Below are 16,736 nucleotides of genomic sequence, written 5' to 3' on the forward strand. Positions count from 1 at the left end.
GCTGTCTCTTCTTCCAACACGGACACACATTAGCAATGTCAGAGAGAGCATGTGACCTGGGCACAGACTGGTAGACAAAGGCTGATGCTGGTAGACTGAAAGAGAGCTGGTGGGCTGAACAGAATGTATGTCATGAATGCCAGAAAGAGAGAAAGAAAGAAGCCACGAGGTGAAAAAAGGAAGTAGAACAAAAGGGTGTGGCCAGCCAACGGTTTGATTTAGCAACATCTGTACTGTTGGACGCTGAGACCTGAAACTGACGCACAGTTTTTTCAGCATGGCAACTAAGGTAAGCCGAAAGTTTGTTTGTTTTGAACAGTGAGAGAGCAAAAAACAAAGATTAGATTTGGAGGAGAGTGAATGAGATAAGGATTCTATGCTAAATGAGCATCATGGCTGCATAGCCTGAAACACACGTGCTCCATCGTTCTGAGGTCAGATAACATTACTACCTGTTTCAATGATTGTGGTGCTCACAATGCTAACAAATGCCAATTCTGACACGGTGAACATATAGAAATATTTTCATGTATCTCATATTGTGACCAAAATACACAGGTCAGTATATGTCAATATGTGATCTTTTCATCATTCAGTGGAAAGCAGAATGTTTTGTCAGCAAGATGTTATGTCCACCATCTTATGTTCCAGTGTGATATGCTTAGTCTCCTCTGCACAAGACCATATGATCATAAATAAAATTTTATTTAAAAGTTTATTAAGAGTGTTAAAGAGTAGATTCTTTTTATTTTAAAATCTTATTTTAATTGCTGAACCAAAATGTTTTTATTCCTTTTAATTCCTACTTATTACTTTTGTTTCAGCCACACAATAATAATAATAATAATAATAATAATAATAATAATAATAATAATAATAATAATAATAATAACAACAACAATAACAACTTTAATACATTTTTATCGTGACTAAAATACAAAAGATTTAAATAGTTTAAAAGAAGCATGAATGATGGTGTCAGCAAGCAAGTCTGGAAATTTTTGATGCAAAATTGTGATTTTTAGTTAATAGAAAAAAATACATTTTACAGCATACTATAGCATACACTTATTGACACCTGCTCATTATCTAACACACATTATTATATGTGAAATTCAAGTGACATCAAGTAAGATTGAACATGTTTTTTTTTAGATACATTTAACAGCTGCAAATTTTTCATACTTATTCTTGCTATTTTTGTGGCAATATTTTTTTAACCTTAGATAATGTATTTACCCTTAAACTCTCATCGACTTATTCAGTAACTATGTACAGTACGTTATTTATTAACTAAAGTATTTTATTCAGTATTATTCAGTAACTACAGTGAAAAACAAGTTATGTGGAAATGTTATGTAGTTATACGAGTGTGGAATGAATGTCTGGATCCATTAACTGATCTGTTTTTTGCAGTCATGGGTCCTTTAAGATAGTGATCATCACGTTTGCCTCACACCTCCAGATTTGGGGGTTCGTATCCCGCCTCTGCCCTGTGTGAGCAGAGTTTGTATGTTCTTATGCTTCAAGGGGTTTCCTCCAGGTACTCCAGTATCCTCCCCAATCCAAAGACATGCATTGTAGGCTTATTGGCATTTCCAAATTGCCTGTAGTGTGTGTGATTGTGCCCTGCGATTAGTTGGTAACCCATCCAGGTTGTCCCCTATGATATGTTCCAAGCTCCCCCGCAACTCTGTGTAGGATAAACGCTACAGAAAATGGATGGATGCACAGATAAATATATTATCCACAGAGCCAATCTATGCAAATTCCTTTTACAAACATAATAATTTAGCAAATTCAATTATTCAAGCATTAGGTACATCATTTAAATATGTTCAGTATTTTTTTGTACATTTATACCCATAAATCCTGAAATTTCCAGTCGCATAGCATAATTTATCTGGTGTTTGTTGCGATTTTCCTTTCTGCTTGCTAATTGCACTTAATCATGCTTGTACCGTCTTCTATACTGTTGACTGCTCACTGACTACAGAAGGTGCTGTGATATTTTAAAATGCAGAGACAGAAATAAGATGCACTCTGATGGATGACATGTTTTGACAGTGAGAATCTTTCTCAAGGATTTACTATTAGACAAGTATTTAATTTGTAGGAATGTATTAGTTTATAAAACACTTGTGTTAAAAGGTTCTGTTTGGTTATGCTTCCAGTCTTTGGAAATAATCGTGCCATCACCCAGTTACTATGTAGATGTGAAATATATAGTGTACTTTATAAAAGCAAGGCCTTAGGAAACAGGAATTGCAACTGATGCAGTAATTCAATTAATGGTTTCGTCACCTTCCTCTCAAGATCAATGACATCATGAGCGTGGCCCTTTCAGAAGAAAAAAAAAAGGAAGGAGATTAATTCAATTCCGTTTTATTTGTTAGCATTATTTAACAATGGATGTTGTCACAAAGCAGCTTTAAAGAAATGCAGTCAGACAAAGCAGTGAAGAGGAAAAACTCCCTGAGATGACATGAGGAAGCAACCCAAAAGCAAGCCCACCTTATTCTGGGTGACACTAGATAGTGTGAGAATAATCATTGTATCATTCCAGTATACTAGTCTAGAAGAGTAAAGTACTAAGGTGCAGGACTAAGTCCTTGCCCAAACAGTGAGGCATGACATGGATTGTGTTCATCTGTCACTCCAAATCAATACAAAGTTCTTCTGACTAATCACCTTTATCCCACGTAACATTTCAGTCCTGATGGGAGTGGTCTATCCCAGGATGACTCCACCCCCATACACAGGTCACAAGGGCATATTGTGAATGGCTTGTTGAGCAACAGCGATGCTAAAGTAGATGGATAATCAGGCCATTAAACTAAACTTGAGAAAAATAGACAATCTCTTTTCTTCTTACCACATGTGTCTATATACTGCCCCTCCTGTTTATGCTGGTATTGCACCATGCACACACGTTACATTACATCCAGTGTGCAAAATACACAGGATAAACAGTACATGGCAACATGCAATGCTTTAGGGTACTTCCTCACCTAAAGCCTTCAGTCATGTTGACTCCGTGTGCCTGACTTCAAAACTACATTTAATTCCACTTCAGCATTGTCTAGTGCAAGTTGACTGTTCATTGTGGACACAAGAGGTTCCCAATTTTACATCTCAGTTCCTCATATGGTTCTTTCCTAATATTCGAGAAAATTTTATTCATACACAAAGTTGTCTTCGACTTCTCATTAGGGGTCTCAAAGCAGATTAAGTCAACTGCTAAATAAGTTGTCATTCAGCTCGGCCCTTAGGATGACAGGGTTTGTAAAACAATTCAGACCCTGGAACATTGGAATGGTCCATTTACAGGTGTGTATAAAGCATGAACTGATTAGCATATCCGAAAAATTGTCTGTAGTGTGTGCCCTGCAACAGGTTGGCACCCCATCCAGGATCCCCTGCAACCCTGTATAGGATAAGTTGTATGGAAAATGGAGGGATGGATAGATGTATTTCTACATATAATGCTAGCAGGATATATTCATAAGCTAACCTATGGCATTCCATCGGTACAAGACTCAGTTCTTATGCAAACCCAATTGCGACTGATTTATGGGGTCACATGGCAGAGTGACATTATCCAACAATCTATTTCCTAGTTATTTATTAATTTTTAGAGGTGTAACATCAGGAATCATGAAGTCAGAGTACAACTTGTATTTTCCTCCAACACACTTTAGTAGCATCTACAAAACTATCAACCATAGACAGTTACCAGAATGCACTGCTACAATATACTACAATATTTTATGTTGGATAAAATCCAGAGTAATCTGATAAAGATGTAGTATTTAGTTCAGTAATAGTATTTAGTACAAACATACTGATTATCTTACATGTCTTGGTTTTCTACATTTGTGCACATGTGCAAACATGATTGAAACAGAAACTTGGCTTAACAAACAGAGCTACGAGTACTCGGAAATGTCAACTGAGAGTGCGCTAATGTCTGGACTGGATTGCATTGTGGATTTGTGGTGGCTGCTGGATTAGTGGTGGATTCAGATGTAACAAATAACTGGATAGATAAGCAGTAACGCTACGTACTTTTCAAACAGTTTGAAGAGGAGCAGAATGACATATAATTTGCAATTCTAAATAAATATTTGCCAATAAAATGGTTCCTTGTTAGAGTAAAATTTTAAAAAAGGGGGAATGTATTTTAAATTCTAGGTCACCTCCTTCTTCAGTGGGTTTGTTGCTGGTAGAGCTGCACACATCATATATTTAGAAAAAAAAATCCTGAATGACTAATGTACACTATTTAAGGAATAAATGGTAAATGGTAAATGGTCTGCACTTATATAGAGGTTTTATCCAAAGCACTTTACACTGCATCTTATTCACCCATTTACACACACACACTCACACACCAATGGTAGCAGAGCTGCCATGCAAGGCGCTAACTTACCATCGGGAGCAACTAGGGGTTCAGTGTCTTGCCAAAGGACACTTCGGCATGTGGAGTCACGTGGGCCAGAGACAATAAAACAAGATGGGGTGTGATGTTATAGGAAAATAGTCAGCAAATGGGTAGTGTGATATAAAGCATAGATGGATTATGTTGGTTTAACCTTTTTAATAAATGAGTCCTTCACAGGTGAAACCTAGGACTCAGACCAAGAGTGGACATTCAGAGCTATTAATGCTTTAAACAATCAATTTAACAGGACACACCTTGGCAACAAGAAACACCTATCAGTTACTTGTTCCAATATTTTTGATCACCTGAAATAAAATGTGTGGGTTTAAACAAAAGATGCCACATTCCTCGTTGTTTAACACATCCAGATGTAAATATGAGGGAATGACAGCTGAAATTCTGATCTGTCTTCTCATATTCATCTTTTGATCTCAAACCTAAATGTCTTCAATGTATAGTGAAAACAATACAATTGCCCTTGCTGTTCTAATACTTTCGGAGGGGACTGTATGAGACAAGTTAGCATCTTGTTATTTACATAAACAGCTATAAAAATTAATTCCCTCACTGGCCTGAAGTTACTGTCTTCAAATAAAACTTTCCTGTAGTGGAAAACTTTTACAAAGAACTGACTCTGAAGAAATGTCTTGTTACAGAAAGATTCATCATATCATGTTTTCCTTGTTTTAAAAAAAACACACAGTTTATAGCTATTTATTATTAGCCTTAGATTATGTGGAGCATTCTCCATACACGTCCCGGTGAATGAGTTGTTACTATAGTAATAAGCACATGAATATAATCTTGTGGTTTGAATTACAGCAGGCACATCTTGCGACCAGTCAATTTTTAGAATTCAACAACTTTGCGGTATAATAATAAAAAAAAGGGACGAGATATCTTCTGAAACTTCAAAAAGCTCAGTAAAACTGAGGTTTATGGAGGTTTGAATGCAGCACTTAGTTATATTAGAGTAGACGTTTGTGTGATTATGAATGTGCTCTGTTTTACAGAGAGTCTGGGCAGGAAGTGCACTATCATTGATCATTTTCTTCTTCAGAGGTGAGTCATCAAAATACCCCACCTCAGAACATTTAATCTGTATCAGTAGTTGTCTCTCACTTGCTAATTTCTGAAAAAGTCTCCCACACATTTTTCACCCCTTCTTTTTCTTCCTTTTCATGGAGATCAAATGGTATGATCACTCTAAGAAAGGTTGATAGGGAAATTTCTGAGACTGTGTGGACCACAGGCTTGTCCACCACAATCTTTCTTTGTGTGATGATATATATATATATATATATATATATATATATATATATATATATATATATATATATATATATATAGAGAGAGAGAGAGAGAGAGAGAGAGAGAGAGAGAGAGAGAGAGAGAGAGAGAGAGAGAGAGAGCGAGAGAGAGAGATCATTAAAGAGGTGTTATTGTTCCTTTTCTTGTAATGCCTTATATTGGCATAATTGTTTAATTTCATTTCACAAATACTTTTCTTGGTGATGCTGCTATTGGGAGATCTTAAAGAAATTATCATGAAGAATTTAATGTGGACTTCTTTGGTTGCTATTGGGATTCTACCTGTCTTGGGAGATTTTAGGCACTTAGAATGCACAATTATATGCTTAAGTATTGAGGCTTCTCACATGTTTATTGCTTCATTCCAAAGCATATGCCAGTGGAAATGATACTCTCTCAATGGATGGCCAACCTTCTTCAGCGCCTTCTGTCACCACAAAACTTACATCAGCCGAGAAAGGTAATCTTTTTTGTCTCTCATTGCCCTACTGCTTTATCTAGCAACATTTGATTGTAGATTGCATTTCTTTTGTGTTGTTAGTGAAGAATTTTCGGCATCAATACATGTTGGTATTCAGAGTTAAGTTTAAATTCAAATTCTAATTGTCAAAATCAGATTAAACTATTATGTCAGCAGTCACATACATTTGCATTCATCTTAGAATGGCCAGCATGATTTTTATTTTATTTTTTTTTATCTAAAGTTTGCACAGGATGGGAGAGGTCTTATTGTTTCTTTTCTTGTAATACATTATATTGGCATAATTGTTTAATTTCATTTCACAAATTCTTTTCTTGGTGATGCTGCTATTGGGAGATCTTAAAGAAATTATCATGAAGAATTTAATGTGGTCTTCTTTGGTTGCTATTGGGATTCCACCTGTCTTGGGAGATTTTAGGCACTTAGAATGCACAATTATATGCTTAAGTATTGAGGCTTCTCACATGTTTATTGCTTCATTCCAAAGCATATGCCAGTGGAAATGATACTCTCTCAATGGATGGCCAACCTTCTTCAGCGCCTTCTGTCACCACAAAACTTACATCAGCTGAGAAAGGTAATCTTTTTCATTTCTCATTGCCCTACTGCTTTACCTAGCAACATTTGATTGTAGATTGCATTTCTTTTGTGTTGTTAGTGAAGAATTTTCGGCATCAATACATGTTGGTATTCAGAGTTAAGTTTAAGTTCAAATTCTAATTGTCAAAATCAGATTAAACTATTATGTCAGCAGTCACATACATTTGCATTAATCTTAGAATGGCCAGCATGATTTTTATTTTATTTTTTTTTATCTAAAGCTTGCACAGGATGGGAGAGGTCTTATTGTTTCTTTTCTTGTAATGCATTATATTGGCATAATTGTTTAATTTCATTTCACAAATTCTTTTCTTGGTGATGCTGCTATTGGGAGATCTTAAAGAAATTATCATGAAGAATTTAATGTGGTCTTCTTTGGTTGCTATTGGGATTCCACCTGTCTTGGGAGATTTTAGGCACTTAGAATGCACAATTATATGCTTAAGTATTGAGGCTTCTCACATATTTATTCCTTCATTCCAAAGCATATGCCAGTGGAAATGATACTCTCTCAATGGATGGCCAACCTTCTTCAGCGCCTTCTTTCACCACAAAACTTACATCAGCCGAGAAAGGTAATCTTTTTCGTTTCTCATTGCCCTACTGCTTTACCTAGCAACATTTGAGTGTAGCTTGCATTTCTTTTGTGTTGTTACTGAAGAATTTTTTGCATCAATATATGGTGGCATTCAGAGTTAAGTTTAAGTTCAATTTCTAATTGTTTATTAATTAATAGAATTAATAAACACATGAGAAGAAGGCAAATATTAAACATCTACACTGTCAGAAAAAAGTACTAAACTGGACCTTTCCTTGCACTTGTACCACATTTAGTTATAAATGAATGTACAGTGCATCCAGAAAGTATTCACACCGCAGGTTTTTGCAACAACAGCTGTAGTGCAACAATACACTTAAGCATTTTAGGATGGGATATTTTTCTGTCTATTTTGAAGTGACTACAGAAATAAAATTAAATAATGTATTTAGCTGTCCACATTATAAAAATAAAATCTAAATTAGATTAGAGCTAAACTGCAGTAGATAAACTAGTATTTAATTTTCCGTAGCCCACACTAAATATGTTAAGCAGTATAGACCTGTATGCTTGCACAATAAATATCTCTGACTTTGGAAGCTCTGATAGTGAAAACAGCAAATCAGATCAGTTCTGCTGTCATGAACACCAAGAAACTGCCTGTGAAGCTTCAATATAAAGTTCTTAGGAGGAAAAAAGATGGACATGGTTATTAAAGCATCTGCAAAGCCTTGAACCTTCCAATGAGCACTGTGAATTATGTAATAACAAAGTGGAAAAAAAACATATTGCACAACCCAGACATTACCAAGATCAGACCAAACTGAGTGCTTGAGCAAGACGGACAGTTGTCAGAGAAGTGTGCAAGAGTCCAGTTACAATACTGAAGGGGTTACAGAGTTCACTGCCTGAAACAGAAGAACCTGTGCAGACCTCGACAATATCATTGGCTCTTCACAGATTCAGCCTCTATGAGAGTGGCCAGAAGTCTAAGAAAGGCCTTGTTAGAAAATTTGAGTGCTTCTCAAATAAGGTAATACAATTTCTGTGATCAAGCACAGTGGTGGTAGCATCCTGCTTTAGGGTTGCTTACAGCTAGAAGGATTGGAAAGCTTGTTGCCATCAAAGGCAACGTGCATGATTCCAAATTGTTGGTCGAGGAGAACTTCCAGTCAACCAGAAAGCTGCATATAGGGGGAAAATATATGGACAATGAGCGAAAGCAAAAAAAGAAAGGCAAAAAACTACTAAACGGAATATCTTGGGGGGGGGGGGGGGGGGGGAGAAGATGGATCCAATCTGTGGCATGACCTGGATACTGCTGTACATTCTCCATATGATTTGGCAGAGTTGGAGAAATTTTGTATTGAGGAATGGAGTAAACTGCCAAAATCAAAATGTTCAAAGGTAATATAGACACATCTGAGACAGCCCAAGAAATAAAATTCACACTGAGAGAGTATACATATCAATTAAGCAGATTATATTAATTAATTGTGAGTATATCTAGATACTTTACTTAATTTTATTTCTGCAGAGAGTGACTAAAAAATCCCATTCTAAATTTGATGTTGCAATGTAGTAAAAAGGAAGGGAGGTGATGGTGAATACTTTCTGGATAATACAATATTATTAATGTGTTTCAATTGATTAATGGATTATTGATTGGCACAATTTTGGTGCTGACTACTCACTACTTAACTCTGAATATGCCACATATTGATATGGTCTGTGTCTCCATAAATTGAAGTATGCATGCAGTAATTAAGATGATTCTCTTGAACATTCCCAGATGGAGTAAAAACAACTGAACTTGGTACAACTGCATCGCCCTTTGATGTTCAGCACACTAATGAGAAAACTACAGGTGTTACAATCACTGTTACAGTCAATTCTGTGACCTCGGACACCTACAAAAACAATGCCATTCCCAGTATGGAAAGAAAGCTAGTTAATACCATCAGTCCTGTTTTAATGTTACTTTAAAAATTCTTTTAGAATAAATATTCTAATTGATTAGAATAAACTATTTCAAGTGCAGATCCAGTGGGAGTTAGCTAGAGGTTCTTGGGGAACTTGTTAAATAGAGTAGGTCTACTTTCACATCAGTTATCGTAAACCAAATGACAGAATTATCGGGTAAATGTCATTCCTTTTATACCGTGGAAATATGCCAATAATTGCACAATCCTAGTCTTTGTTAATAGCAAAATGCTTTTTTCAGCAATTTGGAAGACTTTTTATGAAACCAGATGCTGTTGTGAAAAGCAAGAAAATAAAAAGCATAATAATAATAATAATAATAATAATAATGATAATAATAATAATAATAATAATAATAATAATAATAATAATAATAATAATAATAATAATAATAAGGGCCATTAGCACCGAGAGAACATGTCCAATTGCAAAGTGAACTACATAAACCTTAAGGTATGCTTATTACTTGTGCATAGAATAAAGTTACTTTGGCAACTGCATACTACAGCACCTAGATAACATCAATTCAAACTGTGGACAATGTGAACTGAAAAAAGAAAACAAAGCAAACACATTGTATTTGCTTTGTTTTAGCATGCAGATGTGTTGTTCAAAGAGTACCAGGATAAGGTTATCTTCTGTGTGCTGTAAATGTAAATGAATAAAACCTTTGCACAGATATTTGTACTGTACAAGTTCAGGTGACGAAGACAGAACAAAAATGTCAGTACAGATTCAGTGAGACTGATAGAATATAGAGGCATCTATCACTTATTAGATGCATTAGCCTTACCTGGCGTTCTTGAAATTTGAACTCATCATTTGGTTGCTATCACAAAACCTTAACCACTGAATTAAGTAAGGAGGAAAACACTTGGAAGTGTACTATTATAGGAAAGCAATCAACAAAGGGGTGATGTGATAACTAACCTTAACCTTATAACAGCATGTCCTGAAGTTGTTGTTTTTTTTTCCTTTTATAACGCAGCAATTTACCAACAATAGCAATATTTTGTCCAGTAATGAAGGTTAAAATTTATTCAATTTAATCATAGCAGCTATAAACAATCTTTTATTCTCTCTCTTGGAATTGAAAAGAGATCAAATGCAGCTTTTTTATTCACCGAACCCTTTGTCCTTAATTTGTAAATCTGCAAGTCCCAGGACAATAAGAGGGTAGTGATCCGGCATGTCGGGAGGCACGCAAAAGGTCCTGGTCCATGAACTTACAGACACGTAAAAGTGCTTCTAGAATCTCACATAGCCAATGATATTCAATACTGATAGGTAGGCCTGTGTAACTGATCTCACTGGTACAGAGATCTAACGAGTTTAAAACAGTGAGTATTCCCAGTACAAGGGAAACATTTATGAATTGGCCACTTATGTCACCTCAAAACACTTTTGCACAAAGCACTTTGAAAACAAAGCTACGTTTCATACAGTAGGCCTACTTACAATAAACTAACATTAACTGTACAACATAATCAAGAAAAAGTGTCTTACCTAACACAAAATATTCCACAAAGCTGTCATGTCAGTGTCCTCCTCCTCTTCCCTGTGTCCCTTATGCATCTATGAACGCACAAATGGCTTAGGATTGACCTTTGTAAGGGGTGGACCCATGTTGTTCAAAAACATCCGAGATGAAATGGTGGGGATTAGAAGGAATTCATGCTGCAAGCTACAAATAAGATTCATTTTGGAGAATACTCCACTTGAGACTTTATGGTAGCCAAAAACTGGCTCAGTTGAACATTTTGTGTATTTGAGTCCCTGTACTCCCTAAGATCCTGAATGACAGTACATGGGATGTTAATTCTGGGCAATCAATCTCACTTTCAAAGCTATGTACAGGTTGACAACATGTAGCCTTGTAGACTCTCCTAAAAACCTTCCACAATCAGACTAGCATTATCAATGCTAGTCGTGGGAACAGTCGCCAAACTGCTTGATCAGTGACATGCTGCTGCTCTCTCTCTTGGACTCTTTGGTCTGTTTTCTCATTGTTGTTTGTCTTCTTAAGTAAATGCTGTTAATGATAACTGCTTTCTGTTCACCATCTACGCATGCTGCATGACTGTAGGCTTTGCTTCGTGAGAATGAATTCAGGTGACCTTTGAACTTGAAATGATTACGTTACGTGAAAGAGGCTATTGATTGTCTATTAGGACTATTTGAGCAGCGGTAATATAAGATTAGCATTTTCATTGCAGTGTTTTATGTTGTTCTATTTTACTTTTGGTGAATTAAAAATTAAAACTATTTGTTTTGATAATATTGCTGCGTGAGACTTTAAATATCCAGGTGCAGAGGTGCCGCATCCACATAAAAAGGTTCCGGAACACAGGCGTGATACATTTTGGAAGTGCCGGATCCTGTTCCGGCAGGATCCAGTTCAAATTAAGCCTTTACAGCCTTGACTGATGCAAAGCTCTGACACTGGAGACTCCTTCCAAAAATGCTACAATGGTGCTTGAAAGTTTGTGAACCCTTTAGAATTGTCTATATCTGCATAAAAAAAATTTTCACAAGTAATAAAAATAGACAGAGAGAATGAAATCAAACAAATGAAACAAAATATTATACTTGGTCACGTTTTTATTCAAGAAAATTCTCCAATATTACAAATCTGTGAGTGGCAAAAAGTATGTGAAACTCTAGGATTAGCGGTTAATTTGAAGGTGAAATTAGAGTCAGTTGTTTTCAATTAATGCAATGACAATCAGGTGTGAGTGAGCACTTTGTGTTTTATGTAAAGTACAGAATTTAATGTATCAAAGTTTGATCTTTATAACACATTCTGTGGACCCCGAAAAAAGAGTTGCTGATGCCTATCAAGCTGGAAAACTTTAAATCTCTAAACAGTTTGGACTCCACCAATCCACAGACAGATTGTGTATAAATGGAGGAAATTTAAGACCATTGTTACTCTCCCCAGGAGTATTCGACCAACAAAGATCACTCCAATAGCAAGACGTGTAAGTCCGCGAGGTCACAAAGGAGCCAAGGTTACTTCTAAACAACTAAAGGCCTATCTCACATTGGCTACACATTGTTCATGAGTCCACCATCAGGAGAACACTGAACAACAATGTTGTGCATGGCAGTGTTGTAAAGAGAAAGACATTGCTCTCCAAAAAGAACAATGTTTTGTGGTGGATGAGAGCAAAATAGAATTTTTGGTTTAAATGAGAAGTATTATATTTGGAGAAAGGAACACATTGTATTCCAGCATAAGAACACTATCCCATCTGTGAAACATGGTAGTGGTAGTATCATGGTTTGGGCCTGTTTTGCTGCATCTGGGCTTGGACAGCTTGCCATCATTGATGAAATAATGAATTCTGAATTATATTAGCGAATTATAAAGGATAAAGTCAGGACATCAGTACATGAACTGAATCTGAAAAGAAAGTGGGTCATACAGCAAGACAACGGCCCTAAGCACACAAGTCATTTTACCAATGAATGGTTAAAAAAGAATAAAATTAATGTTTTGGAATAGTCAAGTCAAAGTCTTGACCTTAGGGGTTAGGGTTAGAAATGTTGTGGAAGAACCTGAAGCAATTGAGGAAACATGAATCATGTGAGGAAACCCACCAACATCCCAGAGTTGAAGTTGTTCTGTATTGAGGAACGGGCTAAAATTCCTCCAAGCCAATGTGCAGGACTGATCAACAGTTATGGAAATGTTTAGTTACAGTTATTGCTGCACAAGGGGGAAACGCCAGATACTGAAAGCGAAGGTTCCCATACCATTGCCCCTCACAGATATGTAATATTTGACCATTTTCTCTCTTAATCTACTTTTAGGCCGTGTGTGTAAATATGATGATGTTTTAGGTCATATTTATGCAGATATATAGAAAATTCTAAAGGGTTTACAAATTTTCAAGCACCACTGTACAGGAAAGTCCCCTCACTGAAAACTTCACCATATCGACAATTTCAAGTTTTTTGTAATCCAATTATTTGAAACATCCATCATTCAAAAAAAGATGTTACTCTAGGAACAATAACGTATTGAAATGAGTGCATTAATATAAACCTGTGATTTGCCATGAAGGCACAGCATTAGCAGTGTAAACCTGATCTATTAAAGTCCTTATCAATGACAACTGATAACAAAAATAGGGTGACTGTCAATCTGCAGTGCATACCAAGGGCACGCATAATTCAAAAACTAATTAGCAGGTAATTAGAAAAGTGTTCAACCCTTGTCGCATGTTGAGAGGCTTAAAGATATGTAGGATTTCTGCTGGTATGCGTTATGGCATGTCATTAAACTGAGCACATACCCTCAGAGAGGCACGTTATTGAAATATATTAAAAATCAATTTGAAAGACAGGTCAGAGAGAAAATGAGTGCACCTGGAAATTAATTAGAAGTAATTATGGATGGAACCATATGAGTGCGATAAGAGGACTGTACCTCCCAGGCGAAGAGTCTAATAAGAGCTGGATATCTCCATGCATTGCGTACATTATTCTCTTTTTAGGAAGGAAATTATTTGCCACACATTAAAAAAATATTTGTTTTGTTTTGTTTTTCATTTACTGTATCTCTCTAACATTGCAGATCCGCTTGATTTGCCACCACCCTAATTTCTTCTCATTTAGTGTATATCCCATACCAAACATACTGGTTCAGAAATATAGACAAAATCTAAGATAAAACAAAGGCAACTTGAGTAAAAACAAAATGCAGTTTTTAAATGACAAAGATATTTATTTAAGGAGAAAAGTTATCCAATACCAACTGGGCCCGTGTGAAAATGTATTTGCCCCCATAGTTACTAAGTCCCCAATTTATGAAACTGAATTCATGACGGGGTTCAGCTGGACTAGACACAACCAGGCCTGAGTACTGCAAAACCTGTTCAAACGCTTAGAACTACAACAGAACTTTTTCAACAGCATCCATCCATCCAACCATTTTCTATATCACTTATCCTTCCTTCAGAGTCACAGGGAAACCTGGAGCCTATCCCAGGGAGCATCGGGCACAAGGCAGGGTACACCCTGGACAGGTTGCCAATCCATCGCAGTGCACAATTTTTTCAAAAGCATGAAGTTGGTTAAAAGGTCTTACCCAGTAACACACTATGGCAAAGTTGAAATAAATTCCAGATTTGATGATAAAGAAAGTGATTGAAATGGGTTACAAACCTATTTCAAAGGCTCTGGGACGCCAAAGGACCACAGTGAGCGCCATTATCTCCAAATGGAAAAGCTCAGCATAGTAGTGAACCTTCCCAGAAGTGGCAGATCTTCCAAAATTCCTCCAGAGCTCAGCAACTACTCATCCAGCAAATCACAAAAGAGCCAAGGACAACATCAATAGATCTCTTGCATCAATAAATGTCACTATTTATGACTCCACTAACAGAAAGACACTGGGCAAAAATGGCATTCATTGAAGAGTGGCGAGGCGAAAACCACTGCTAACCCAGAAGAACATTAATGCTCATCTAAATTTTGCCAAAGCACACTTTGATGATCCTCAAACCTTTTGGGGAATGTTCTGTGGACTGATGGGTTAAAAGTGGAACTGTTTGGAAGACAGGGGTCCCGTTACATCTGAAGTAAACCCACATATGGCATAAAACACAGAATTCCACTCAAAGAACATCATACTTACAGTGAAGCATGGTGGTGGAAGTGTGATGGTGTGGGGATGCTTTGGTGCTTCAGGGCCTAGGCAACTTGAAATAATTAAGCGAAACATGAATTGTGCTCTTTACCAGAAAATCCTAAAGGAGAATGTCCGGTCTTCAGTCTATAAGTTGGAACTAGATTATGCAGCAAGACAATGAACCGATGCAAAAGAGTAAATCCTGGTCCTAGAAGTAAGTGACAGACTGATCTCCAGTTATAGGAAGCGTTTGGTTGCAGTTATTGCTGCTAAAGGTGCTACAACCAGATTTTAAGTTTAAGGGGGGCAATTAGTTTTTCACATTGTTGATAGGTGTTGAATAACTTTTTTGGTTCAATAAAAATAAATAAATAAATAAATAAATATAAGCTGTATTGTTTGCTTACTCAGGTTGCCTTTGTTTTATGTTCTGTTTTGTTTGAAGATCTAAAACTATTTAGTATGAGATATACACAAAAACAGAAGAAATCATTTCTATATAGAAATACTTTTTCACAGCACTATATATTGTCCTCATATTGATTATCATCCAAGACATCTTTGAAGTCTGAAGTTACTTTAACTTAGTTTTACAAGGGTAATGTAGCAAACAATTACAAGGGTAATGTAGCAAACAATTAAGAAAATCTTATAGCTTCTACTTTCATATCAAGCAAATGGCATTTCTAAATCATCACAGAAATGTCACAGAAATCGTCAAAAACTCATATAGGTGGTATGTCCAATTCTATCTGGATGCGGAATTGTATGTTAGCAGTGATTTAGATAAAAATATAGTTCTAACTTCATTAGCATATTTATCATGTTATTACATGTTATTAATAAGCCAAATGATGAGGTGAATTTTAAATTGTCAGTAATTATACTTGCTGTAGTTGTACCAATCCTGATGTAGTATTATCTCCACAGATGATAAACGGGATGATTCCTTCATATATGGTAAGAGTATCACTCTCACATTTATACTTATGGAGAAGATTCTGTACCAGATAGAAAATCACACACATAAAACAGTGTGTTTTGAAAAGCAATACATGGTTAATATTGCTTTAAATGTGTGACACAAGGACAGCAAACCACACTTAATTGCATTGCTCTTATATCATTTGATATTTTATACTGATTGAATGCTTTTTTGTCTGGCATAGAATGCTCTCTCTCTCTCTCTCTCTCTCTCTCTCTCTCTCTCTCTCTCTCTCTCTCTCTCTCTCTCTCTCTGTCTTTTAAAGCTAGCAGTTGACATTTTAAGTTAAGATAAGCTACATACTCTAAATTTCTCACCATGTTGAAAGACCTGGACAATATTCAAACATATAATAGTTTGTTGAAGCAGATAATGAATTCAGATTTTCTCAAAATTGATTAAACATTGTCACTGGGGGTTTTTGAACTCTTATTTCGTAAAAATGCATTTATTTTCCCCCTGAGTAAGTTGAAACTGGATTATGCAGAAAGACAATGAACCAATGCAAAAGAGTAAATCCTAGTCCTGGAAGTAAGTGAAAGACTGATCTCCAGTTATAGGAAGCGTTTGGTTGCAGTTATTGCTGCTAAAGCTGGCACAAGCAGATTTTAAGTTTAAGGGAATTAAATTTTCACATGGGTGATAGGTGTTGGATAACTTTTTTTGCTTTAATAAAAATAAATAATTAAAACTGTATTATTTGCTTACTCAGGTTGCCTTTGTTTTATGTTCTATTTTGTTTGAAGATCTAAAACT

At 36.1% G+C, this 16,736-nt stretch overlaps 1 protein-coding gene across 4 annotated transcripts in view; it reads left to right on the plus strand.

Annotated features, from left to right (window-relative positions):
* fxyd5 (FXYD domain containing ion transport regulator 5) overlaps window positions 1-16,736 on the plus strand; it is a 24,137-nt gene continuing 7,401 nt past the window's right edge. Inside the window, exons 1-7 of one of the 4 annotated variants that reach the window (XM_053687328.1) lie at window positions 11-289; window positions 5,458-5,506; window positions 6,126-6,215; window positions 6,724-6,813; window positions 7,322-7,411; window positions 9,167-9,323; window positions 15,924-15,955. In XM_053687328.1, coding sequence (XP_053543303.1) covers window positions 278-289; window positions 5,458-5,506; window positions 6,126-6,215; window positions 6,724-6,813; window positions 7,322-7,411; window positions 9,167-9,323; window positions 15,924-15,955 — 520 coding nt within the window. In that variant the 5' untranslated portion in view covers window positions 11-277. Of the gene's footprint in view, window positions 290-5,457; window positions 5,507-6,125; window positions 6,216-6,723; window positions 6,814-7,321; window positions 7,412-9,166; window positions 9,324-15,923; window positions 15,956-16,736 lie in introns of all 4 variants that reach the window. The other 3 variants (XM_017491340.3, XM_053687330.1, XM_053687331.1) reach the window with 3 other exon arrangements.

The sequence above is a fragment of the Ictalurus punctatus genome, chromosome 17 (assembly GCF_001660625.3).
Source record: "Ictalurus punctatus breed USDA103 chromosome 17, Coco_2.0, whole genome shotgun sequence".
Classification (NCBI taxonomy): Eukaryota; Metazoa; Chordata; class Actinopteri; order Siluriformes; family Ictaluridae; genus Ictalurus; species Ictalurus punctatus.